Raw genomic sequence first — 26,028 nt, forward strand, 5'->3', positions numbered from 1 at the left:
ATTGTCAGGTATATATATATATATATATATATATATATTACACATATATTTCTCGAAACTAAATAATATAATAAAGAATGTTTTGTGTATTAAATTTGTGCTTTGTACGATTAAACATAAATCGTTGCAATATCATCATTTTATTTGTAACGACAATCAGTCGTACCAACGTCCAATTAATCATTTGCTTTGTGCAACGCAATCTTTCTGATTTCGTCACCATCATGGTGGGAAACGTAATAGTGAAAATATTCGCCGTAGACGCGTGATAACCTATTTTAGGTTATCCGTTAAGAAATACGCTAAAAGTGTACGTAACGGCATATAATGTTTCGATCATGTCATTTCGCTAATGTGGCCACGCGGGCTATTGCCGTTAGAAAAAGCAATATACGATTTGTAAGTTTTCATAAACTGAAAGAAAGATTCAAAGATTTCTTGAGCATCGGTTCCAATAATTTACCATATAAACATGTTTGCCAAATTGGCGATCCTGTCCTACGTGGTCGTGCTATGAAGATTGAACCAGAAGTCATAAAATTGGCGGACTTTCAAAAGGTATTATTGTAATGTCAGTTTATGAGTAAATAGATTTTTCAGAATTTTTATATATAGAATAAAGTGTTTTTGTAAGTCAATTTGTAGTAACTCTAAAAAATATTTAAAAGAAAAAGCTGTAATTTTTGATTTGCACACAAACATAAATAATTAAGCTGCGATGGTAATAAATATAAGATTTACAAGGATTATATAGAATAAAAAGAAGAAACTTATAACTTGTGTGTGATTTTCAATTCTTATGATTAGTTTATAAGATAAATTTATTTTCTATAAACTATATCTTATTGTAAAACTTTTTTTTTTTTTTAGTTAAGTAGTTAGTCTTTAGCGATTATAGATAATATCAAATAACTTGAAAAATCAATGCAAGAATTATATCTTTTTCTATCCAATTTTTTTACAATTATATTATTTTTTAAATAGTTTTATTATGTATTTTTCTTATTATTGTAAAAATTTGTTTTATTATAATAAATTAAAAATCTCATAATCCAAACATATAAAAATAATATTGCATTACTATTGATTATTTAGGCAATCACACATTTGATAAGCATTATGCGGAGTTATAAAGCATGCGGATTATCTGGACCACAAATTGGACTGCCATGGCAAATATTTGCAATAGAATACACAGAGGAATATATGAAAGAGAGTCACGATATTATCAAGAAAGTCCATGAGATGGAAGTCATTCCAGTGACAATTTTTATCAATCCTGAATTAAAAATTATAGATCATACATCTGTTACTCTTTATGAAGGATGTGAGAGCATTCGTGGATATTCTGCTGCTGTACCGAGAGCTTATGAAGTTGAAATTACAGCTCTGAATGCTTCCGCTGAGCAATTTACATGGAGAGGACGTGGATGGTCTGCTAGAATAGCACAACACGAATATGATCACTTACAAGTAAGATTTAGAGAAAAGAAAAGAACTTACACAGACACATATGCCATGCTAAAATAGATAGATTTTTATGTAAAAAATAATAAAGAATATATAGAATATATATTAAAGAAATAAGAATATACTAAAGAATAAAAACATACTAAGTAAATTTTCTTTTAGGGAAAACTATATGTAGATAAAATGGATATAAGCACATTTCACTGTACAGCTTGGGAAAAAATTAACAAAAACAGTGGCGGAGTACACTTAAGTTATTGTCCGAAAAAATAAAATGTGTATTATTATTTTTATAGACTGAAATAGATGCAGTGTTTACGTAAGAATTAAGTATGTTTTTTCCACAATGTAATCTGTATAAAATATGTGAAACTGAAATCTAAATTTTATCATTTAGTTATTATTTTATTAGTATTATTCTACAAGTCTCTCAGCTATTATTTTTATCTCACATGTATTTTTATGTTTTGTAGATAAAATTATAAATAGATAGATATGGAAGAAACTATAATATCTATAATTTATTTACAGAATGATAAAATGAATTAAATTATTTGGATAATAAGGTAAATTGAAAGGTTTATTTTATCATTTACTTGAAATGTAATTATTAAATAATTTACTTAAAATATAATTATTAGATAATTATTCAAAGTAATTATCTAATAATTATATGTGTCATATATGACACATATAGTGATTTATCTTGATAATAGAAATTGTTTATATTTCAGCACAGATGCATGTAGTCATTTTGTCATATTGATAGGAAATACAGCTATATAAAAAATTAAACATTTTATTTATGCATTTTCCAGAATACAATTATATAGCATACTATTAGACATATGATTACAGGTATGCAGAACTATATCGTATCGAATGAATGAACAGAATAAATATTTTTTTCATGTGAACCATGTTTTTTTACATGATTCTATAGAGCTTATACCTTTTTGCGTTACATTTAGTCGCTATCTTACTAGCGCAACTTTGAATATCGTTCCATCATTTTATATGCTATCACGTTGCTTATATTTTTTTCAATGGTCTCTGAAATATGATATTAAATATATATTATATTAATGATGACATTATGACAATTTATGATTCTTTTTATTATATATAATATGATTTTTTATTATATATATGATTTTATTGTTATTTCTCAATAACAAGAAATAATTTTCTAACTTTTTCCAATATTTTGAAAATATGTACGAATAATATATTGACATAATTTTTTTTTCAAATTATGTTGGAGTTTATATTTTTTCATAGAAGAATTTCAAATAAAAATCTTACCCGTCTATTTTTATTTAGAATAAACTTTATCTAGATAGAGATTTGCGAATAGCTAGAACGGTTGATACAAAAAGCGAGTTATAAATATCACAACAGCCGTGGTATGAAAAGTTTCTTGGTTCCGAGTGTATCCTGTTTATTGTTTCAGCGTCATTCATGTATAGAACTGTTTTGGACCGTTTAGAGAGATGAAGCGTGCTCACTTTTTTCGATAATATGATCTTTTAGCTGCGCGTTTGTTATCTTCTTATTCGTAAATAATCACGATTTTGAATATTTTCTTAATCATATATTTTTTATTATAATTATGCTATTATGTGACGTGTAATATGTACATCTATCTTAAAAAGCGTTTGTTTTCCCAGAGTATTTCTTGCTCCGACAACATCTGAAATTCTAAACGAAATACATTCGTCATAAAGAGAAATTTTAGACATTTTTTTAAAATCCATTAATATTTAAACTGTTCAAACTGGCAATGAGAATAAATAAAGTAATCATATACCTAAAAGAGACATATGTTAAAATAAAGTTTCTTTAAAATATTATGCAAGTTATTATCAAAAAAAATGGTAACATATTTTAATATTAAAATATATATTACAAAATCTTTTATCTTAAAGTTTTATTAAAAGACTCAGACTGGCTTTAGGATAGCAATATATCTGAATTTGTATCATTTTCAAATTTATTTCATAAATGAGTGAAGCGATTAAAATTGAGACTTTTGCAAATAAAAAATAATATTGTGTGAGAAGATTTACTGATTATCTACGTGTTCACAACCACATTCAATGTGCATATTCACATAATTTACAACGTTTAATTTATTAACGAAAAGCTCGTAATTCATTGCAGTTAATTGTGAAGATATATATAATCTTAACTAAAAATTTCTACGTTTGATTTTTCACTTATTGTTAATGTAAAATATACATGAGATTTTTATATTTTTGTTCTTAAGCTTATTGATTGAAGAGAAATGTCTTATCTTTCAACAAGATTAAGCTTTATAGCATTATCTTAAATTTTTTAATTTTTTCGAAAGAATTAACACATAGGAACACGACAATTACGCGATGTTATACATTATAAACTGTTATTTTTTTTTTATTTAAACATTACACTCTTCTAACATCGATTATCCGCGAATCGTATAATGTTCCCGTTTTTGAAAAACATTGTGTATTACTGTTATGGAAACTGCAATATTGGTCCGTCCATCTTTTTTACGTGATTATGAATGATTATGTCAGTAGCAAGATAATTCAATAACCAACAGAATTACAATTTTTGAATTACACCTTCTTACAATACAATACAATAATACAGATATCACAATTAGCCAATAAGTAATCAGAGAAAAACTTGACTAAAGTTCTCGAAATAAAATAATGTATCTTTGATGTGTTACAGAGAGTGACTAGCTGACAGCAAGAAATGTTGCTTCTTCCAAGATGTGATTAAGCACAGCTACGATTCAGTCGATCGCGCAGGCAAAGAGGAAGAGACTAGAAATAGTTTCTTATATCCAGGTATGTACTCGTTGTTGCTGAGAGTTTTCCTCCTCCTGTCAGGACACGTGTCCTCTGGTCTGCGAGGTCCTCCACTTTCTGCCATGACCTCGATGATGAGCCAACAGCCGGTCGTTTCCGCCTCTCATTGATTGCAGGTGCAGTGGTATTCGCACCGTGCCTATCAAATTAGAAATAGGGCTTGTTTGCTTCGATACATCGATTGCTACGTATCGTGCTACATCCAATTATACTATGGTAATTAATAGAGCCGTTTCGCGCCGCTGTGTTTAATCGTATGCGTTAGTTCAGTGTAATTTGCCCGCGAGTGATCGTTCGTTGCCTCGTAACTAGAAAATCGTGCGAGAATCGAAAAGATATATATATATATGCATTTATTATGTGTATGTAACATTTTCTATAATACAACATGTATAAAAAAAAACTTGTAACATAACTAAAGTGACAAGGATATTTTATGGAAATGAAATATATTATACAAAACAAACTTGATAGAATTTTATGAGATAATATCGAAAATTATAATATTAACATATAACGACAATAAAGTTCGCTTTTATTTATAATTGCAATAAAACTCAAGATAGAATTCTATATATATTTTTTTTCATTACACCTATTATATAATATAGAAAACATATATAGGAGAAAAAAGTAAATAAACTCATATATATTAAAATATATAATTATAGATAGATTTCGCTCTTGAATTTATGTGAATGTGTATGTGTGTCACGAATTATAAAATTATATATTCTAAAATAGTTATTTTAAAGAACAAAAAACATTTAATTATTAATTAAAAAAGATACTCTCTGGAGAAACAACGCGTTAAAATTATATATTTCTTAACGTAATTTTACTGCTAAAAATTAATCTCTTCAGAGGTGAATTGACTTGGAATTAGTTGATTCAATTCTTGATCTTGCAAATATATCTCTCGCGAATTAATGATATTATCAAATGAAAAACGTGTAACAATTACAGTTTATTCTCCATCACGCTTATTGCTTTCCTGGCCTTCCAGGTTGCTGAGCCGAGATCGATAACCAAGCGAAACGAATTTAACCTGCATTGTACAACATTCAGCACTGAATGTATCTGATCCTCATTTCTCAGCGAATTTATACAGTACGCAAATAAAAATTCAAAAACGAAAATCGAATGTAGAGAGTCTGTATAGATTAGATATGAATTGTTTAATGTAAAATTAAACGTTCTCTAAATTTAAGTGCACCAGTTTACATGGAATTTCGTGGTAATCAGTACGATGTACAATTCCTGGATGTGACAATCGCGCCATCGTCGCCGACGCTATCGACGATGATATTGGGGGACAAATTGCACAAATCTATGGAGGAAGTTCGCGCGTTTCGTGCCAAATTAGCGTGCTCGGGATGAGGCTGCGATTCGCTCTTAGGCGTCGTGGAGCCAGTGTCGCAAGCGTGCTCTGAGGCGGTGCACGAGGACGTACCGTTCCGCGATATCCTGGTGTGCATGTCCGGGCTACCGGTGCAGCTATAGCGCGACGTCACGGCCTCCGAACGCGATAGGGACGGTTCCGCTGTCACTCGTATCCATGGACACCAGAAAAAAAATTGGGCGAAGCCACGGCGAAATCTGCAGTGTACAAAACACGCAGAGAGATTAGCATTAGTAAAAAATTCTAAATTTATTTTTGAGATTAAATTATATTATGATGTATGAATTTCTAATCTAAATAATCTTTATTCCTTAAAACAATCTTACTGTACTTAAAAAAACTGCACACGAATATTCCTTTATATTTTGTTTTAGAATATGCAAAGTTTGGAGATATAAGTATTAAAAAATTGTCTTTTCATAATAAATCAAGATTATTTGATTCAAAGGTTCATATATCGCATGATAACTTTCGTTTTAGCACTTTTACTTCTCATAAAAAGAAGTTGTAATATAGTCGCTGTAGAGCGTAAAATTTTCTCGTATAGGTCGTCTTTTTTCTATGGTATCCCCGTGAGAAATGAATGATTTAAATAATACATATATAGAGAGAGGTAAAGCATTTAATTTTTCTGAGGAAATATCTCTGTCATTCGATTCACATATCACACCAATCACATATAAATTTGTCTTGATACTTTTATTTCCCGTAAAAAAAATTGTAACATAATAACCGTAACTTTTCTTAATATTTCTACCATAAAATTCTTAATATTTAGTTTTCTTATAGTTTGTCTATTTTCATGTTACGAAGAAAAACAATGAAGAAAAATTATCAAAAAGTACTAACAATAAGAAATAAGATTATCGTAAAAACTACTATTTTTCAAGGAAAATTTATTTCTTAATTTTATTTTAACACTTTATAATTTCCCGCAAAAGTAAATTATAATATAGTAGCTCGCAAAGTTTTCTTACATGGTTCGTCTTCTGTTCACACATTCTCACAAAAGAAGAAATCTTCTAAGAAATGCACATTACTAAAATCACCTTTTTTTTTAGAAAAATAAATATCCCGCTCAAATAATACAGAAAAGACTATAATCCAATTATTACATAAAGAATATATATCGCGTCATTATTATTATTGTTTATTGTCATAATGAGATTGCAATCTGAGCATAGAAACACAATACACATATCATTATATCTATACGAATATTTATGAGAGATTAAAACATATTTTAATCAATGACATATTAAAAAAATTGAAATTCACTATTATCCGTATCTCGCACAATGAGACATATCATATATCTTGTATTCTGTTATTGCTTATTATTTTTTATATTACACTTTTGTACAAGACTATAAATTTTTGCAATGCCGATTTTAATAAGGAAACAAAACGCACGCTGCGTGTGACGTGTAAAAGATCGGGATGTTTGGGGTCAAAGCGATTGCCGATCGTTGCTCTATTCATATTTTCATTTGCGGGTGAAATTATTTCGATAAAAGATTCGTGGCTTTTACCTCGGTTAACGATGTCTCTGGAGCATACACGAGTACAGATCGACATATATGTTCGTATACATATATGAAACAACGTTTCTGCGGTGTTAGTCAGGCCATTCCGTCCGCGAGGACGCTTATATTTTCTATCGGAATCTCGGTCTAGTTGACCGCGCGTTTCAATTAACCAGGAAAAAGGAAATATTCGTCATTCAAAATGGGTCGCGTTTGTGTAAATGGCGTTAATGGCAGCGCAACGGTGTTATTTTCTGTGTTCCGTAATAACTTCGGTTTCCCGTCTACTTTGTAGAAGTATCTCTAAAGCCGGATGAGCTTATCTTCTGTGCTACGTTGGATTAACTCCCGACAGTTTGTCAAACATTCTCGATGAGGTAGCGGCAGCGAAATGAATCGCCAGTACTCGGGTTTTCTTAATTAACAACTTTTAAAATGAAGCTGAATTCAAAGATCGCGATGAATGATTAATCTATTTCAACAGATCTCTATAGTTTCACAAATATGCGAGCGTATCCCGCTTGATGAATTTTTTTATCTCGATGGTTTGAAAGATAGTATATGATCTATATAGAAATGTAGTAATGGAATCTGAAAATGAAATTTATATATAAAAATATATATATTTCATATCACGTTTTAATATACGCGATTTATAAAAATGATAGGAAGAATTCGAAGTATTTCTCAGAGGAATTATTTAATTATTTAATATATATATATATATATATATATATATATATGTATAGGTTTTTCTCAGAACAAGAACGATATATTTTGTAGATCGGGAATCCGTATATTTAATTTGTGTGTATAAATCCGCGCTAATTAACATAGAATAATTTAAGTTGGTCCTCGATATAGAGATAAAGATAAACTTATGAAGTAAAGTACGGTATCTAAAATGACGAGAGGAAAACTTTGGCGAACTCTGTTAATGAATGAGAGAGGATTTGTTGATACTATGTCTACGTATTCGCTTATCTTATGAAATACGAGATGGACTTTCAGGAAATAAATCTGGAATTTTAACCGACATTACGATTTGATTTTAATTATAAATATATCGAAATTATAATATGTAGTATACATTTGTCTTATTAAATATGTGAAGTATATTACTTTGATATATACTTTATATATTTGATAAGACAATATATTGGAAGAATGAAGTAACAAAATAATGCAATTTTAATATAATTGAGTAAAAAAGCATAAATATTTCTTACCTAGTATTCATCCAACAATAAATTATCGGGTTGTACATGCTGTTGGACATCGCCAACCAGTAAATGCCCAAAAAAACCTCCTGGATGTATGGTTCATTTGTAATCTCTGGTAAATAGGACGTCACTATGAAGTATACATGAAACGGAAGCCAGCATACTGCGAATATCACTACTACGACTATCATCATTTTTACGACCTGCAATAAAAAGTATTTTCCATCAGTCGAAAAATTATGACGTCGGTCATTTATCTGCGATTCTCTATGAAGTCTTTCCAATGTTGTTATGAAGATATTAATGTAAAAAAACCGAAAGCTGATGGTACTTGAAATAATTTATATTGTGCATACATTTAATAATTAAAAGACCCATAAAAATAAATTATTGTAAGTAGATAATACTTGCTAAATCTCTTCTTATCGTATCACAATTTAATACATTGATTTTGCCATTAATTTCACAATCAATTATAAACAATCAGAGATATTTATTATTATGCTTAAATTATAATGTTAAATAAATTGTACTGTTCAAGTAGTATAACGAGAAAGACAAGTCTAAGCAATCAGCTTTTCATATCTGTTTTGAGAATTGAAGAGATAATATAAACATTACAATCTGAACAGTTTATAATATTCAAATAATCTTAATTATTTTATAATAGAGATATGTACGATATGCGCGAATTTCATGTCACTAAATTACCAATGATTTTAATGAAAACACCTTTTAGATTTCATTCGCGTTGCTCGTGATACCGCGAAAACGTGAATTTTTCACAAATATTTAATCTTTAAATATTTAAATATTTAATATTACGAAAAATGTATCGAGAAATAACAGGCAAACTCTCAGAATGGATTAATTAAAGTTAGAAAAGGCATGCAAAATTTAATTACAAAACAGCAATAATAGGTAGTAATTATATTCACTATCAATCTATTGCAGAATTTTCTGCAAACTCTTTTCCTTCTAGTCTTTTCCTTTGACATTTTGTAAATGAGTGTTGTACAAAATGATATTGCGCCCATTGAAAGTAGCAGCGTTATTGACAATTCAAGCATTTCTAATTTCTTGCTTGACAAAGCGTGGCAATTAACAAGCTCCGCGTTAATTATTAATGCAGCGCGAGAATAAAACTATCGATTGTGTCGGTTTTTGTTTCGATCCTTTGATCCATAAACACACACACATTAAATATCTTTCAATATGTACTTTTTACATTGAAGAATTGCACAGGTGATTAAATTTGCAACAAAACAAAGTATTTGAAACGTGTCAATTGCTTCGTCGCTTTTATTATTATTGCAATGTTTCTTCTTATTCTTTCTTTTTTCGCGTTAATACTTATATTAAAACGCTCTTGTCCTTTCAGTGAGAGATTTTCTTTTTTCTTTTGAAATTAACGACCTATTCCATTTCGCGCAGGGTATAGTTCTTGTAATCAGGCGAAGACAGCTTGCAGAGGACAGCTACTTGAGAAATAACTTAAATTGGATTTCTTAGGTAGTTACAAGCCGAACTCATTAGCTTCTTTAGATAATTGAAAGATTCTTCTCACGTATATGTATCATGATTTGAGGCAGATATATGGGAATTGCAATTTATATAACCTACAATAAAATTAATAAGTATGTCTCCGTCAATTTACGTTGGAAGAGACAATTTTAATATTGCGAATACTTTCGAAAAATTACTATAACGCAGCGCATCGTGATATTCTATCCAAATATTACTTATGTTGACCTCCGGCAAGTGTCTACGAGGCTTTGCGATATGCTCAGAATTCTTATTGTTTCTAACCCACGTTTTCTACAAAGTCGAGTAAGAATCTGCATTTTTCTTCCTTGCTAGAAAAATCCACGGTAATCGTGCCAGCATTTTGTTCGCGGCAAACAATGAATTTTGAATAGCGCTTAAAAAGTATCTTGTATAATTTATCTTTCCTCTCTCTTTTCTTCGTTTTTGCTTTAATAATTCTTTTTCCTCATATTTTCTTCAGAGTGACTAATGAATAAGTACGTGAATAAAAAAAAATAAATAATGGGGATATTTTGCATTATATCTGCACAGTGTAAAATATTCTGAAATTTGTTATCTTGAAATTCGTCTAAAATTGAGGATAACTCGAAATTATATAATGATTATTCATTCGCATATAATTGCGTTTATTTTCAGGAAGAAAAAGCCACAGTCCAAGAGACCCGAATGGCGAGAGAAATTAGCGGATTCCTATTGATGTCGATTCTTCTAGCAGTTGAACGAAAAGAATTGGCCCCCGGATCAGGATTCTCAAAATAAGCGGAACTATACAATTCGGATCACGAAGCATATCCATTCGCCGTATTTTATCCGGAAGGAGAATGGATACTGAGCGGTTGTCGGGTAAGTCTAATTAAGGTCAAGGGAAGTGCGTCCTGACACGGCTGGTCATATTAATCACCTATCCTTTTTCTCGCGAACAATATCAGAGCCTAGCCTCGCTATTAGTTTCTCCATTATTCTCGGGTTTGTAATAGCACACACATTTATACCTTACAAGCCGTTTCCGTTTCTTGCATTTCTCTGACGTGAATTGAGTACACATCCGATACGATACGATCTCGGAGAGTTTTCGTTCTTTTGCGACACAGTTATGTCGCAAAAGAAATGTAATTGTCCAAGACTATAAAAGAAGTCTAGTCGATGTTTATTACTATAGTTCCAGTATTTTATATTTAACAAAAATGCAAAACATGAAACCAATCATTTTATTATAGAGATATGTGGAACAAGAGATATTTGATGTATAACGTTTCAAGGGCTAATGGGACCATTGCAAATGTACACGCCTAAGTGCCAGACATATTCGCAATTCAAATTTAAGAACGACACTCCGAGGAGCTCAAGTACTTTTCCTCCGGCTTATGTTTCGCAAGCACCTTCTTTAAACCACATATATTTCGTTGCATTTTAAATATCACACGATTGAGAGCTTTTAAATTTTTTAAGAACACTACCGTTATCTAAGAATTGGAAAGGGAAATACAAACAATAATAAAAAGCTTTAGCTTTGCTCCATTCGTATGTAAATTTAATGAAGAGAGCGACTTATATCATTTGACTAAACTGAATTCCGCTGAACAAAGTACTTTCCATTTTCAAATAAATTATTTCTCAAGAGAGAAATTATTAAAATGTTATAAGAAAATTGCAAGTAATTTTTTTTAAAGGAAATAATATTTAAATAGTAGATATAATATATGTATAATATACATAAATAATATATATATATATATATATATATATGTATATTTTTATAGATAATATTATATTAAATATTTTATAATATATTATATTTTTTAATATTATATATAAAAATAATGCATGCATGCCTTGAATGATAAAGTAGCTATATCGCAACCATTGTGATACACCACGGTCTTTACTCTAGTAGATATCGGCCGTTTGTGTCCACACATATCGGTGCGGTATGTCTACATAAGGGCTGCCACTTGTAATACACTGCCTGCTCTGTGACGGACGTGAAACCCGTACGCCTGTATGTCGGCGGTCGGGACATTGCGTCGATACGATATGTGACGGAATGGAGCAGCGATTCCGAATATGGCAGAGCAGACGCCTTTTGTCGTCTAATCGAAATCCAATGGGGCTCTCCCGCCGCGCTTGAACATGCCGAGGAGAGTAGCTTAAACTAGATTCTCCTTGAACTCGCGCGCGCAGCTTATTGTTATGCCATATCTCCCGATTCTCTTCCGCACATTCTCCAAATAAAGGGTTTTTCCCTCTCGGTGAACATAAATCAATAATAATGAATTTATGAATTGATTTATAAATGAAAGAATATGTTTTACACATTCAGAACATCTTAAAAATACATTATTCATAACATATATGTATAATAAAAACTATATAAAGTTCCACATTTAATCTTCATTCTTCGCGCATATATATATATATATATATATATATATATATATATTGATTTATCTGTGTAGTCCTACGTGTACAAGTAAAGAAAACTCGTGGTTTTATGCATGTGAAATAGAAATTATAATTAAAAATTAAAGCGTGAAGACAAAGGATTAAATAATTGAAATTTAAATGAAAGAGTAAGTTATAGTTCTCTCTGATTCATTTTCCGCTTCACTTAAGTTTTCCACACACACACACACACACATATAGCTACCTTTATTATCTGCGTTATCATGCTCGGCGCCTTTGCGCGTATTATTACAGCGAGAAAAAATAAGGTCGTAACAATGATTAATTACCGATTAGATTTGCAATAGACTTTGTTGCACATGTAAAATGTTAATATAAAGTTTCTTTTGAGTTTTTGTTTGAATTTTTAAGAACGTGAAAGAAGAGCGATAAGTTATTAACTTCTGGTTTTTAACTCGGCGATCAATAATTTCAATTTGACGATTTTCACAGATTAAGGTAAAGGTATTCTTATAAAAAAAATTGTATGGCAGTTTTTATTGCGGAGATTTCTAAGATTAATTACAGAAATGTGTATCGCGTTTGTTGTTTTTACATCGAGATGATGACGTATTAGTATCGAATTACGAATATAACTTCTTGGATAGATTCGAGAAAATATGCAACTGATCTTGTTGTACTTGTATCGATTTGAACTCCTTGTCGCGAATTCATTATACATCCATTAAACGACGGTCACTTTTATAGCTGATAATTACGTTTCATCTATTTTCTCGCCCGCGCACCATCACTCTATTCGATTAAAGATCAGTATTATAATTATATTTATTTCATATCATTGTTACCTCGCAAGTGTGACGAATTTTTCATATGTTATATTTATCATTATTATATTATAATCATGCGTGAATAAAAAATGTTCTTCGCTTTAAATGAGCGAAATCGCGCAACTACGTTCGTGAAATAATGGCAACGGCGAAGATACGAAAGGTATATCTTTATAATTTATTTTCTATCATGAAAACAGATTACAGAATGAAACACTCATCGAAGCGGTCGATGTTCGTCGATTTATATTTTCTCGAGCGAATTGAATCGCACGGATATATTTCTTAAAGACAAAAGGAGCGCGTCCCTTGAGGAAATACTACTGTTTCTTTTCTTTCTCTCTTCCTTCCTGTATCCAGAATTAGCTAAGCGTCTCAGCGTCGTATTATTGCCTTTGGAGATCAGATGAAACTTCCTGTCGCGCTTTATTGACCGAGAGTAGATGGGAGTTCAAGTCAAAGCATCGGAAGCAGAGGCCTGCCATGTGACCGAGCAAAGGTGCAGGCCGGGCAGTCTAATTACAAGTTACGGCTTTAGATTTAAACCCCGTCGTGTCTCTGTGGTGTTTCCACTGCATATATTCGTCTTTCACGTGTATACGTGTGATCTTCGACCCGAAGTTAAGCGCCCATCATTGCAGATTGCACCCAATTAGAAAGGCGCAAGTTGCGGCGGAATTTCCGTCGCATCATAATGACATTTGCTATCTCGTCTCGTATGTAGCAAAATATGAAATAATCACTACTACTAAGCTTCGTATAGTTGGTTCTGCTAAATCCTAAATTAAATTAAATGTTCGTGAAGTAAGGTATAAATATTATTAATCATTGTTTCTGAAGTGTTTATAATTTATACGTTTGAAGAAATTGCGCAATAAATTCAGACATGTTTGTCTTTTGTATAATTTTTCTAGCTGCACTACAAGTATAATAGATAGGTATCTATTTTTAGTTTCGAGGAGAAAGCCATATGTACAAACCATCTATCCATCATACAAGCAATAAAAATTGTAAAGCCGTTAAAAGATAAGGAAAGACAAGGACAAATTTCGAAATTCCTACGCATTGTTGCGTGAATATTATTAGAAAATCGCTGATGTTAGTTAAGGGAAAAAAATTGCGGAATCATCTCTCCCTTCCTTCCCCACAGCATCGATAAGCCGGGTTTACGAGGGTTAGATAAAACCAATATCATCAAGAATATTATCATTTTGTATGAATCTTAATGCTGTTCCGCACATTCACTTCCGGATCTGATATTTATTATGCGTAGAATCGCGCGCGCCTCGCAATCGATTTTTTACGTTATTTACCATAATCGATGTACAATTCTCAGAGCTCTCTCTGTCCGATCAACAATGTTAATTTATTTTTCTCGAAAGCTAATGTTAAGTAAACGCATTGACGGCTTGACATTGATACGAAGAAAATGGAAGATCGGAGATTTCAATGAGATATCTTTTGACGATGATAAAGCAAAACAACGGTGAACGAAATATGTCATGATCGCTATCGTATCTTCTCGCTCGCTGCACATAACACCAATAATGCGTCGTACTATTTTTCAACGTATATTGTTACGTCATTATCAAAGATAATCAACAAGACGGTGCTGCTGTAATAACATCAATCGTTAGAATGATTAATAAAATTTGCGTTATATAAATAATTTAGGTATTCGTGATTTATTTAGTATTCAAAAAATTATATAAAGAGAAAAGAGCGGCATATATTATATATATATATATATATATGTGATATAGAACTTTAATTGAGTCATTAAGCATAATAATAAGCATACTTATAATAAATTTTATCGCGAATTCACAAAACTTATTAACTTTTATTTCTTCTTCGTCCATTCATATTAAGAGCAAGAACAATTTATTTTTTCTTTAATAGAATATCTCACCCTTATAAAAAAATCGGACAGGAAATATTTTTGCTGCTGCAAATCGACTTTCGATCAAACGTTTCTTTCGATGAAATAAAAGCAATTTCAGCATCTGATTGTACGCGGGAGGATATTTTTATTTTATTTTATTTATATACGCGATACATACCCTTCGTTTGCTTCGAATGTTCTCGAGCTGTCTGGCTGTGGCTTCGCCGATACTCTGTGAACCCCACAATTCCAGACCGACCCTGGCGTATGTGAATGTCATAGATCCGATTGGTAAAAAGTACGTCAGTATCATAAAGATAACGTTGTACCTGAAAATAGATTAGGGAATCATACACAACTCACACGAGAACAAATTTATATTTTTTTTATGTATATAATCAAAATTTCTATTTTACAAAGCGTTTCGAGAAACGTACTTTTATTTCAATAATCAACCCTGTTTGAAAAAAATTAGAGTCGACTCTTCTGTAGCTAAAAAGTTGAGATCGCATTATTTAAACTCGACATTAAGAATTAAAGTATCTTGCTTTGAATATTCCAAGAGCTTAAACAAGTAGAAAAAAATTCTGTTTTCTAATTAATTTCGCTTTTCCGTAGCAGAGAAAAGTGTAATTTAATGTTTAATTGCACTGCGCAAGTCTTGAACCGGAAATTAAAAATGTAAAAGTAACAGCCGCAATGAAATTTTCGTTAAGGAAATCTCAATTTCAGAGCCGCATTATCAGATATGTAAATTGATCATATAGTATTATTTTTTCATAGTTATACAGTGTTATGTAATGTTATGATTCATACAGTATAATTTATCCGTGTTGATATTTTGTTGAACCATGTTTTCTGTTTCGAGTGTGGTAGCTCACTTTTGACATAGTAAATTTATGTTAAATGAAAACAGAGACGAGAGAAAAGCTCGTGACACGCGATACTCAAAGGGAATGAAAATATCGCGGTATCGTGCTTTCGTTTAAAAGCACCGTCTCTCGTGGCGCGCGTAATCGCGCTTTCGATGAAAATAATTCACCAGCCTGATCACCGCGTGACGTAACGGATATTATAGCGAGTATACATATTATTAGACTTAATGAAGTGACAAACGGTGTGCGCATAGCCCAGATTGTTGTTTGCCATCGACCGAAGCGTATCAATGGCATTATCAAGTTACAATTGGTCGAACGATGATCAGGGTTGACATCAGTAGCATTTTCGAAGCGTGTAATCATTTACACGCGGCTAATGATAATCGTATAATTGCTGTTAAGCTTTAGCGAACGAGATACAAGTATCGATTTGCAATATCGTTATTGAAATTTATGACGAGAGAGAGAGAGAGAGAGAGAGAGAGAGAGAGAGAGAGAGAGAGAGAGAGAGAGAGACAGAGAGAGAAAGAGAGAGAAAGAGTATAAATGAGTAATTTTGTTGGAAAAGTACCAATTTTTTGTCAGATAAAATTTGAGACAGAGCGCGGATTAAATTCAAAAGATTCCAATATTTTATGCGAGCAAATAATATTTCAAGAATAGTAAATATATTTTTTAATTTTAACATTATTATGAAAGACATAAAAAGCGCGTTGACTAAATTCCATCGGACATTTTCGTATGTGAAAGATGGCGAAAAATAGCGATTGTTGAATGACACACCTATTATTTTCTCGATGTTTCCTCTAATTAAAGTTAATCCTCTTTTATCTGCACATGTATTAATTACGTTAGTTACGATGCGTTGCAAAGCGATGTCGACAGCAATTAATTGTTCAATCGCGAGCATTCAGCTTACCTGATCGAGTACGTTGAAACGTACTCAATGTTAGAATTATTAACAAACGATAATGAATTCATTAATCATCGCGTTCGCGTCGCAATCAGATTACGAGGTGTCGCAAGCAACTCACAGTAGCTGAAATTCCCACGTGATTTTTCCATTTGCGAACATCGGTGTTGATCCAAAACGAATAAAAATTGCCGACGCGCGAATTCACCGGCTTTTACTCGCGTAATCTTGATTTAGAACACGCCAACGCGTTTTTATTTTATTAAGCCATAGAAGGCTGGTAAAAAAAAAACGATCGTAAGCGTGTTTAATGGTGGTGAACGAACGGATGCAGAGATCCCGGAATATTCGTGGAACGATCGATATAAATGGCGTTTCTCGCTGCGTTAATACCGGCATTTATACAAATTTGCTTCCGCTGCACTTAATGCGAGGATTAGACTGCATCTGGGGACGTTTGTCCGTAAATATATTCGGAAAATCTTAGCAATATCGAAAGTAACCCAGTCCTACTACTACTGCAGATACATGCAAATTGCTGGAATGTGAAAATCGGATCTTAAAGTACAGAAAAAAAAAATATATATATATATATATATATATAAGCCCTAAATTATGTATATGTTTTGTTGAATATTGGTGAACGTTTTTTAATAACGCCGTTTGTTTGCGAGTGCGCGTGAACTTTTGAACGATTCATTTGAGATGATCGTAAAAAGTGAAAAAGATGCAATCAATGCTCTGTTGCAAGTTTGATCATGTTGAACGGTGATGAAATTCTATTTTCGATTAGGTTTTAGGATTATCTACGATGACTCATACGTACTCAAACGTAAAATGAAGTTTTTACGTCTTGCGTAATTTTTCAGGACATAAAGTCGCAAGAGAGGCTTTATATCTGTACACAGTTTATAAAATATAGTTTATGACGAAATTATATACTTAATATATTAATATACAATAAATTCGATTTTATGGATTATCTTTCGCCATGTGCACGCAGCTTAAAAGAGCTGACGGAAACGGTGGAAATACTTATGGATGAACATAAAGAAAGTCTTAATCTTCGATGAGTTTCGAGGTCGTTCGGCGTTTTTGTATCGGCCAATCGATGAAACGACGATGTTACACTTTGGACAATTGAAGATAATCGAGCGAAGAACGAAATGAACGAGGTTCGAGTGGTCGCGTGAGTCTCGCGATTGCGAGTTCGGAGAAATTCTTAGACCGGCTCGAGATTTAGGACGATGGGTATCTAGAATCGCGAAAGCTTCGATTAAGTGACGCGAATTATTTAGGGAATTAAGTGCCGTTCGAAACAGCGGAGATTAGAAATTCTCCGGTCGTGTGCGTGATTTTATACATGACGTGCTAAGCACGCTAGCCGGATGGGTTCCAAACTATAACATGTCCAAATCTTTCAATTAGGAAACAGGAAACTCGCCTCGGGGTGAGCGTGTTATCTTGACGAAACGTTTTCACGATCCTATCTTAACGTACGGAACGTAAATGTGGAACAGATCTTGATCTATAATTACAACGTGATCAATCCGATTTAATCATACGAATGGAGCATAAGTATTTTGACTCGCGATACGTTTATGGCGCATCGGATTCAACTAGAATTAACTCTATTTAGCGCGATAGTCTAGCAAAAATTTTTAACTTTTTAAATTTCGGCGAAATGGAAGACTTATTATGCGATGGTACGCGTGCATTTGGAATTTATGTGTTTAAAAACGTAAACTACAATTACGCAATTAATTGTATTAATATACGCAAAATACTGGTTTTACACGCGCATGACAATTATGAGATATTTACAAGTTCTTGAATAAATGTTGCGCGCGAAGAAATTTCTATATTTATATTGATTATAGAGAAAAATAAATTTTATGTACGTATCCACGCGATTCACAAAATATATAAATACTAAAGAATTCACAAATATATGTCTGTTATTAAGATAATCAACTTACAAATATTCGTCGTAACTGAGCCCATTGTCGTCTCTGTTTGGCCAATCACTGTAGCAGATGACACGGACCTCGCCATTCATAAAGTTCTGGGTATAAGTGGTGTAGAAAAGCAGCATCGGTAAAGAAAGTATTGCCCCGACAATCCAAATAACGATCGCAACGCATAACGTTGCTTTCTTTCCCATACGTGGTCTCAAGGGATTTACAATGGCCATATACCTAAAACAAAGTTCACATTGAAAATAATAATTGATGAAGAAAGCTAAAATTACACATGATCGAAAGATTTAATAAAAAAATAAAAAAACGTTACTTTTACGATTTAAACCGTTCTGATTGAAACAGATCGATTATAATATTATTTTAAAAATATTATTTATTACATTTTTCTTATTTAAGGTATTTTTTCATAAATATATATAAATGCTTAAAACAATAATATAATTGTTAAGATCAACGGTATATAATGTCTTACAATCTAAAATTACGCTATTACTTTCGCTAAAAAATAAAATTAAACGTCAAATTGCTAAGAGAAAGATATTATGCACGATGTGTCAGAGAATTTTAGATGATGTGAATTTTGTAATAAATTTTTCTTGCTAAGAGAGGACAAACTGTATCGGGAGAGATAATAGATCAGGCAGAGCATCAATTTCAGTTCTTTTTTTCTTTTTAGAGACAAGACGCGTTGCAAAATTGTCTTCGAACGAGGAAAACGCGAAAACGGGATGTAAAAAAAAAAAATAGGATGACAATATTATAGATAGTACGAAATCATGTTTACGCGACTGATGCACCTCGGAAAAGGGCTTTAAAGCTTTTCCTCGCCGTAGGCGAGCGCATTTATATATATATATATATATATATATATATATATATATATATATATATATATATATATATGTAATTTGATTTCTTTTTGAAAAAGAGAGAAAGAGAGGTAGATCAAATCGTAAAACTCATATTACTGATTGCGAACGAAGATTACTAATACTAAAAGAACGAAAAAAGAGGCTAGAGGTGCAGCGTGTTTTCCTGCAATTTCAACGAATGGAAGTTCGTGCGATGCAAAGGCTCGAGAAGGTCAGACAATAAGGCGATGAAAGCGGTCGCGAAATCCATTTTCTAATATCCAGTAGTCAGGCTATTCTACGCGAGACATGATGTTTGTAGTAGGATCAAATCTCAGCAGTATGTCAGAATCATATCTCTCGCGAAATTACAACGCTCTCTTTTCAAATGGCGTCGAGCGATTCTGTCTTTAACGCCTCCGAGAACGGATGTATTCGCGCAAGTCGTTTCTTGAAAAATCTCGAGAAAAACGCAGATATTTACGGAAATTATACGATAATTTTGAGTATATTCATGTAGGTATAATTTCTTTAGTAAACAGAAACGCTAATGAACTGAAAATGGATGGATAATAATGCTAATAATGATGAAATCTTATCCACGGTTATGCGAGCCATCACATAAATCTAATGATTTTAATAGTTGTATATATATATATATATATATATATATATATATAGTTATATATTCAATGTTGGAGATGGATTTTTATAAAATTTAGCTAAAAATAAGTGAGAAAGGTCAGCCCATTAAATTGAACTGAGATTTTCGGATTAATTGCGACAAGACACTTTTCTAAGTGCGCGTTATATGAATCATAATAAAGGAGAATAATACATTTATGGATCGTGTTCACATGATGTAATAAACGTGGCGGTCGAAAAGAATTCCGTGTTTAGAACAGGACGATAGGGTGGAAAGAATGTAACAAAGAACAATGTTTTTTTTCATCTCTGTCCATGACCCATTTCACCGGGTTATTCGTTAGAGATCGCCGTACTTTTAGCAAAGAATGTATAAAGACGAATGCGTCTACGACTGAAACGATTCCCAAGTGCATTTGCGACACATACAAATTGTAAAGATGACAATATTGATAACAAGAATTTGTCTCTCTTTTCCCAAATGACAACTCGTTACGTTTTATCTTGTTAAGAGCCAAAGGTAGATTATTTTTTCTAAAAATAGGAAATTTCGAATCTTTCTCTTTTTCGAGAAGATCGAATCCGAGTTTGATCTTGAAAAGAACGGCGTGCTTTTTTTCTTTTTTTTTCATTTTAATTTATTATATATATATCCAACTTTCAATTCTGTCATTCTATTCTCAAAGATAAAGTTCAGAACGAAGTTTATCCCGTGGTCTGATCGGATTTCTCTCGCTATAGCTAGTTTCTTTTATTTTTTCTCTTCGAGATTTCGTACACAATGATATCCTGTACATAGTTCTACGTTGGCGAGTAGAAAAATCTAAAACTCTTCCACAAATAAAATATATTTCTCTTCTCAAGATAGAAATGACAAAAAACAAATATATAAAATATTATCTTTTTACATGAGAAATATAATCGTTTTAACTAAATATATATATATATATATATATATATATATATATATATATATATATATATTTAAGCATATATTCAGAACGTATTTTTAGCATATAGTTTATGTTACTTATACTGTAAAATTTCAGTAATAAATATATGTATTTAATCGATAAAAAGTACAAACTAAATACAAACTTCCAATATCAATCGTGGGAATTTTTATTTTTGCAAAAATCTTGTTTGATATTTTGTTTTTCAATGTAGACATTGTGTGCAGGATAAACATTTGATCTCTCCAAAATGTCTGACACAATTCTATCGATTTTTCAAAAATGTGATACTTGCAAAACGTATCTCGTATATACAACGTATATATATATAGAATAGAATGATAAAATTGAAAGTTGGATATATATCTAATAGATTAAAATGAAAAAAAAACACGTTCTTTTTTAGTAAGACCAAACTCGGATTCGATCTCCTCGAGAAAGAGAAAGACTCGAAATGTCCGACACAACTCTATCGATTTTTCAAAAATGTGATACTACTAGCAAAACTGACGCTATCTCGTATATACAATATATATATATATATAATATATAATATATAATATATACAAAGATATCTCTCAACCTCAAATGTTCTGTACATTGTTTCGTATATTCGAGATAGGTAGTGGTGGATATGTGCAGCAGGCAGTTGCAACGCGTGAGAACATTGTTACCAGCGCAAAGCGGAATAGAGAGAGAACTCGAGCTTTCGTAACGGTCGTCACAACGAATGTCCTTGACGTTCTTCAACGTGCTTTTTGTCAGCTGTTCCGCGGATGTTAATCCGGAGATGAACTAAGAGAGACACTATGACGTAATATACACATCCCAAATTCTAGATTCTCTAAGTTTGCACGCTTAGTCCTTGCTTGGTAATACCGCGAGGATTTCCATTTAACCGGCTTGCGGCTTAATCCCAAGTTGTGATATCAATGTTCTAATGTAAGGACCGAATATAACATTACGCTCTAACGCTACCAAGTAGATTCTTGAAAGGGAAATGTTATTATTACAGAGTAATTTTCCGAGAGATATAAATGGATCCGTTAGTCGAGATAGATCGGGACCTAAATTTTGAGAATATGAGACGGATAGCATTGCTCGTACGATTCATGTTTTAACTGTAATATATTCAGTTTGGTTAGTTAAAATAGTTGAATTAAGCTCAGTTAAGTCTTTCAATACTGCCGAGTTTATACGGTGTATAATTTTGATTTAAATTTAGACAAATTATTAAAGTTTAATGATACGAAACTAAAAGATTTATAAATATTTAAAAAGATTCATATATTATAAACATATATATATATATATATATATATATATATATATATATATATATATATTAAAAATATAAAAGTATAAAGATTTATAAATATCATTGTTTTTTTGATAGCAGTATCTCACCTATAAACTGAATTTATTAAATACTTTAACATCAATTAATATAACCATCTGTTGTATTTAATTTAAAGTTTTTAGTTGTTTTATGAAATGAGAGAGATGAATCGTCATCATTTTTTTGACAATTTTTATTAAGAATATGATAATATGTGCATAAATAAAGCAGATATTTTAGTGCAGTTTTTACAAGAAACATTTTGACATTTAATGTTATATTGTATATTGATATTTAATTCTGATATTTACTTTATAATAAATTATATTGTTTTTTTTATATATATAAAATTATTTCTTTAAAGTCGAAAAGAGAATTTTTTAAATATTTTGAACTACTTCTTCGTTTTTATAAAAAATTTTTAATTTCGTTCAAATTTGAACCATAATTATACGTCGCACATAAACGATACTGAAGAATTTTCTGATATGCGTTTTTTGCAGACACTCGTTTTAATTATTTTAGAGTTTTCAAGAATATTTCTATATTATCACATCAAATAACAAACATTGATTTTCTAAACGATAAAACTAGAATATTTTTCTGGAAATTTACGAAAACAAACGTTTATTTGAAAAAAGTTTTTTGTCGGAAAATTAATTTCTCAATTATGCTGCAGGCATTAACTTGTAATGTGTGTATATAACGTTGAAATTGGTCAGGATTTTGCAATAGTAGATAGCTAATATTAAGGAATAGGGCGAGCATAAAAAGATGTCTTCGCAGTTATCAGACAAAATTGGATTGTTAGTTATGTAAATGACTTCGATGAATTTTTAAGGTACATATGTTTCATATTCGTCTTTCAAGGTGGGTTTTATTATTTACGAAACGACCGGTTATTCAAGTTATATAGCGAAGGATAGTGATCGAAAAAGGTCTACATGACCTTTTTGCGTCCGATTTATATAGTTACTCGTACTACTTTTGATGGGAAAACTGTTCTTCTCTTATTGTTTAGACTTTAAATAAACGGTCCGTAAAATTTCAAACGAAGAAAATTATCCTGATAATGTTGCCATCTATCATATGTCGAAAATGTAGTTAATCGTTTTACTTTGCAGCTGTTGGCATTCCCATTCGATACAAAGATTCCAAAGCCGTCTTATTTGTCAGACGCCCTTTTAGACGTCTCTTTTGGACATCTTGTGATGTTGCGCCTTGAATTTTAACAAGGCTCGGCTTATAACTTTTTATTGAAGAAAGTCGTGGAAGATAGATGTTCTTCTGGAAAGAAATAGTCTGTCATATGGTGCACGTTTTCTGGATATGACGAGGCGTTTATAGGAAAGTGGGTTATACGAAAACTCTCAGGAGGTTCATTTACTGTCAGTGATGTCGTCCTTTGGAGAGAAGGGAATGGTCGAATTGCACTAACACATGTTTTACGGGATCCGAGGATCTCATCTTTGACGATTCAGAGTCTTGACCCTTCTGAACCCTTGTTGCATCATGATAATAAATTGCGAGAAATATTAACCTCCGACATCTCGAAAAATAAATTTTCAGAACATGTAAATTTTATATTATACACAAGCAATATAAATGATTTAGGAGTTAAAGCGATATTTAATTTTTGCATATTGTTATGCGCGAATTTACGGCTTCCGCGTTATTCCATGAAACATCACAAAATATTATTTATATTTTTTTTACCTTGCGATACGCGTAAGGCTTTCAAAGAAAGTTCTTTCAGCTCGAAAGCGCGAGGATGCCTCCCAAATATAATTTGAAATGCAAATAGAGTGAGTGAGCAAGCGCGGTATATGAAATTTCAACTGGATTATCCATACTTTTTCAAAGCGTATGTAAAATCACATCACCGCATAGGTGTTGATATTGTAATTTGTCAAAACATGAACACGCGATGATAAAATTGCAATGTAATATGATATTTAATAGTTGCATTTTAAGAGATAATTCTTTCGAAATAAATTACCTTTTTTTTTACATATTTATTCCTCATTTCTGTATCATTTTTTATATAATTCAAGAAAAAATAACTTTTTTAAACATAAAAAGAATAATTACTTTTTATAATTTTTTGACGTACTACTCGGGTTTTCAAATTTTTCCACCACGTTACAAATTTGAGAAATTTGTAAAAATTAAAGTTGCAAACACAAATGCAACTTAACAAACCTTTAAGTAAATACATAATTTAATTGAAAACTATTTATTAGATTTTTAATGATCTAATTTTAAACTTTTTCAAAAAATTAGACTTTTTCAATAGATATTAAAAAATTTAATCATAAATATCTTATTAATTATAATATCGATGCAACTAATTTCTAGAGCTGCAAGTTCTATCAACAAAATTATATATTTTAATTTTAATTTTAATTGTAACACAATTTTTCCAACACATTGCACACCATAGCTACATAATAAAGTAATAAAATAAATTAAAATATATAGTCCAATTTTCCAACTTTAATTAAATTTCTCAAAACTATGTGATGGAGCAATTTTGGGACTAGAATCATATTTAACGTAAAAAAGCTTACGAAATATGATTATTTTCTTTCATATATAAATTTTTTTTGCTGAATTCCATTATTATCATGCGTGAATTTTATCGTACGGTTTAAATATACAAGATTATAATTAAACTTACAAACTTGCATTTACGCGCAGTAGTGGATTTTGCTTCATTAGATTCACACCTTGCTAATCTCGTTATTCTCGTCGGCGGTATGTCTTTTTCGCAGCAAATTACATTTTACAGCGGCCGGATAATCGCTCGACCGCTTCGCGGATGCAATGTATATTTTATCAAGCTACAACTTGCCCAACGTGAATCCCTCGTTAACCGCGTAATCGATTTCGATAAACGTTGATCCGGGCGAAACTTGGATGATTGACCGTTGCGGATTAACTCGTTGGAAGACCCGACCAGATTATCGGATCTTCCGCGGTTTCCCGCTTCGGAGCTTCTTATCGTTCCCGTATCTAGACGTTCTTACCCCCATTGTTGTTGTATTATATAACACAACTTGCGTCAGCTCTTCTTGTCCTTTCCATTTTGATTGTAATTGGCGTTGAAATTCGTGTTGTAGTAAGTTGTAGTTGCGCCTTTTGGGAAATTCGTGATTTAGGCGATTCACGTTGCATTATTATTTTTCGCAGAGAGAAGCAGGACGTTGATCGATGATGCGAATCGGTCGCGCGTCGACGTTGACGTTGGCATTGTAATTGTAGTCCGCGTTGACATTCGACTTTACCTGGCAACGTTCCAGGTAGCTTGGCTTCAAACCGA

General features: G+C 31.7%; 2 protein-coding genes across 9 annotated transcripts in view; one reads left to right on the forward strand and one right to left on the reverse strand.

Moving 5' to 3' along the window:
- Window positions 1–183: 183 nt before the first annotated feature.
- Window positions 184–4,311, forward strand: LOC140671538 (peptide deformylase, mitochondrial). 5 transcript variants are annotated; one of them, XM_072902884.1, is made up of 6 exons: window positions 185–558; window positions 1,096–1,473; window positions 1,633–1,800; window positions 1,944–2,036; window positions 2,205–2,328; window positions 4,192–4,311. In XM_072902884.1, the coding sequence occupies exons 1-3, from the start codon at window positions 328–330 to the stop codon at window positions 1,741–1,743; spliced, it is 720 nt and encodes a 239-aa protein (XP_072758985.1). In that variant the 5' UTR covers window positions 185–327; the 3' UTR covers window positions 1,744–1,800; window positions 1,944–2,036; window positions 2,205–2,328; window positions 4,192–4,311. The 5 variants fall into 5 exon arrangements, with proteins under 5 accessions (XP_072758983.1, XP_072758986.1, XP_072758985.1 ...); XM_072902882.1 differs by having other exon boundaries at window positions 184–558; window positions 2,002–2,036; window positions 2,205–4,311; XM_072902885.1 differs by lacking the exon at window positions 2,205–2,328 and having other exon boundaries at window positions 184–558; window positions 2,002–2,036.
- LOC140671537 (tachykinin-like peptides receptor 99D) overlaps window positions 4,287–26,028 on the reverse strand; it is an 83,342-nt gene continuing 61,600 nt past the window's right edge. For 2 of the 4 annotated variants that reach the window (XM_072902877.1, XM_072902878.1), the window contains exons 3-6: window positions 18,916–19,134; window positions 15,324–15,474; window positions 8,489–8,685; window positions 5,015–5,930 (exon numbers count right to left, since the gene is read on the reverse strand). In XM_072902877.1, the coding sequence (XP_072758978.1) occupies window positions 5,573–5,930; window positions 8,489–8,685; window positions 15,324–15,474; window positions 18,916–19,134 (925 nt within the window). In that variant the 3' untranslated portion in view covers window positions 5,015–5,572. Of the gene's footprint in view, window positions 4,471–5,014; window positions 5,931–8,488; window positions 8,686–15,323; window positions 15,475–18,915; window positions 19,135–26,028 lie in introns of those variants that run through there. The other 2 variants (XM_072902879.1, XM_072902880.1) reach the window with 2 other exon arrangements.

Source organism: Anoplolepis gracilipes, chromosome 12 (assembly GCF_047496725.1).
Source record: "Anoplolepis gracilipes chromosome 12, ASM4749672v1, whole genome shotgun sequence".
NCBI lineage: Eukaryota > Metazoa > Arthropoda > Insecta > Hymenoptera > Formicidae > Anoplolepis > Anoplolepis gracilipes.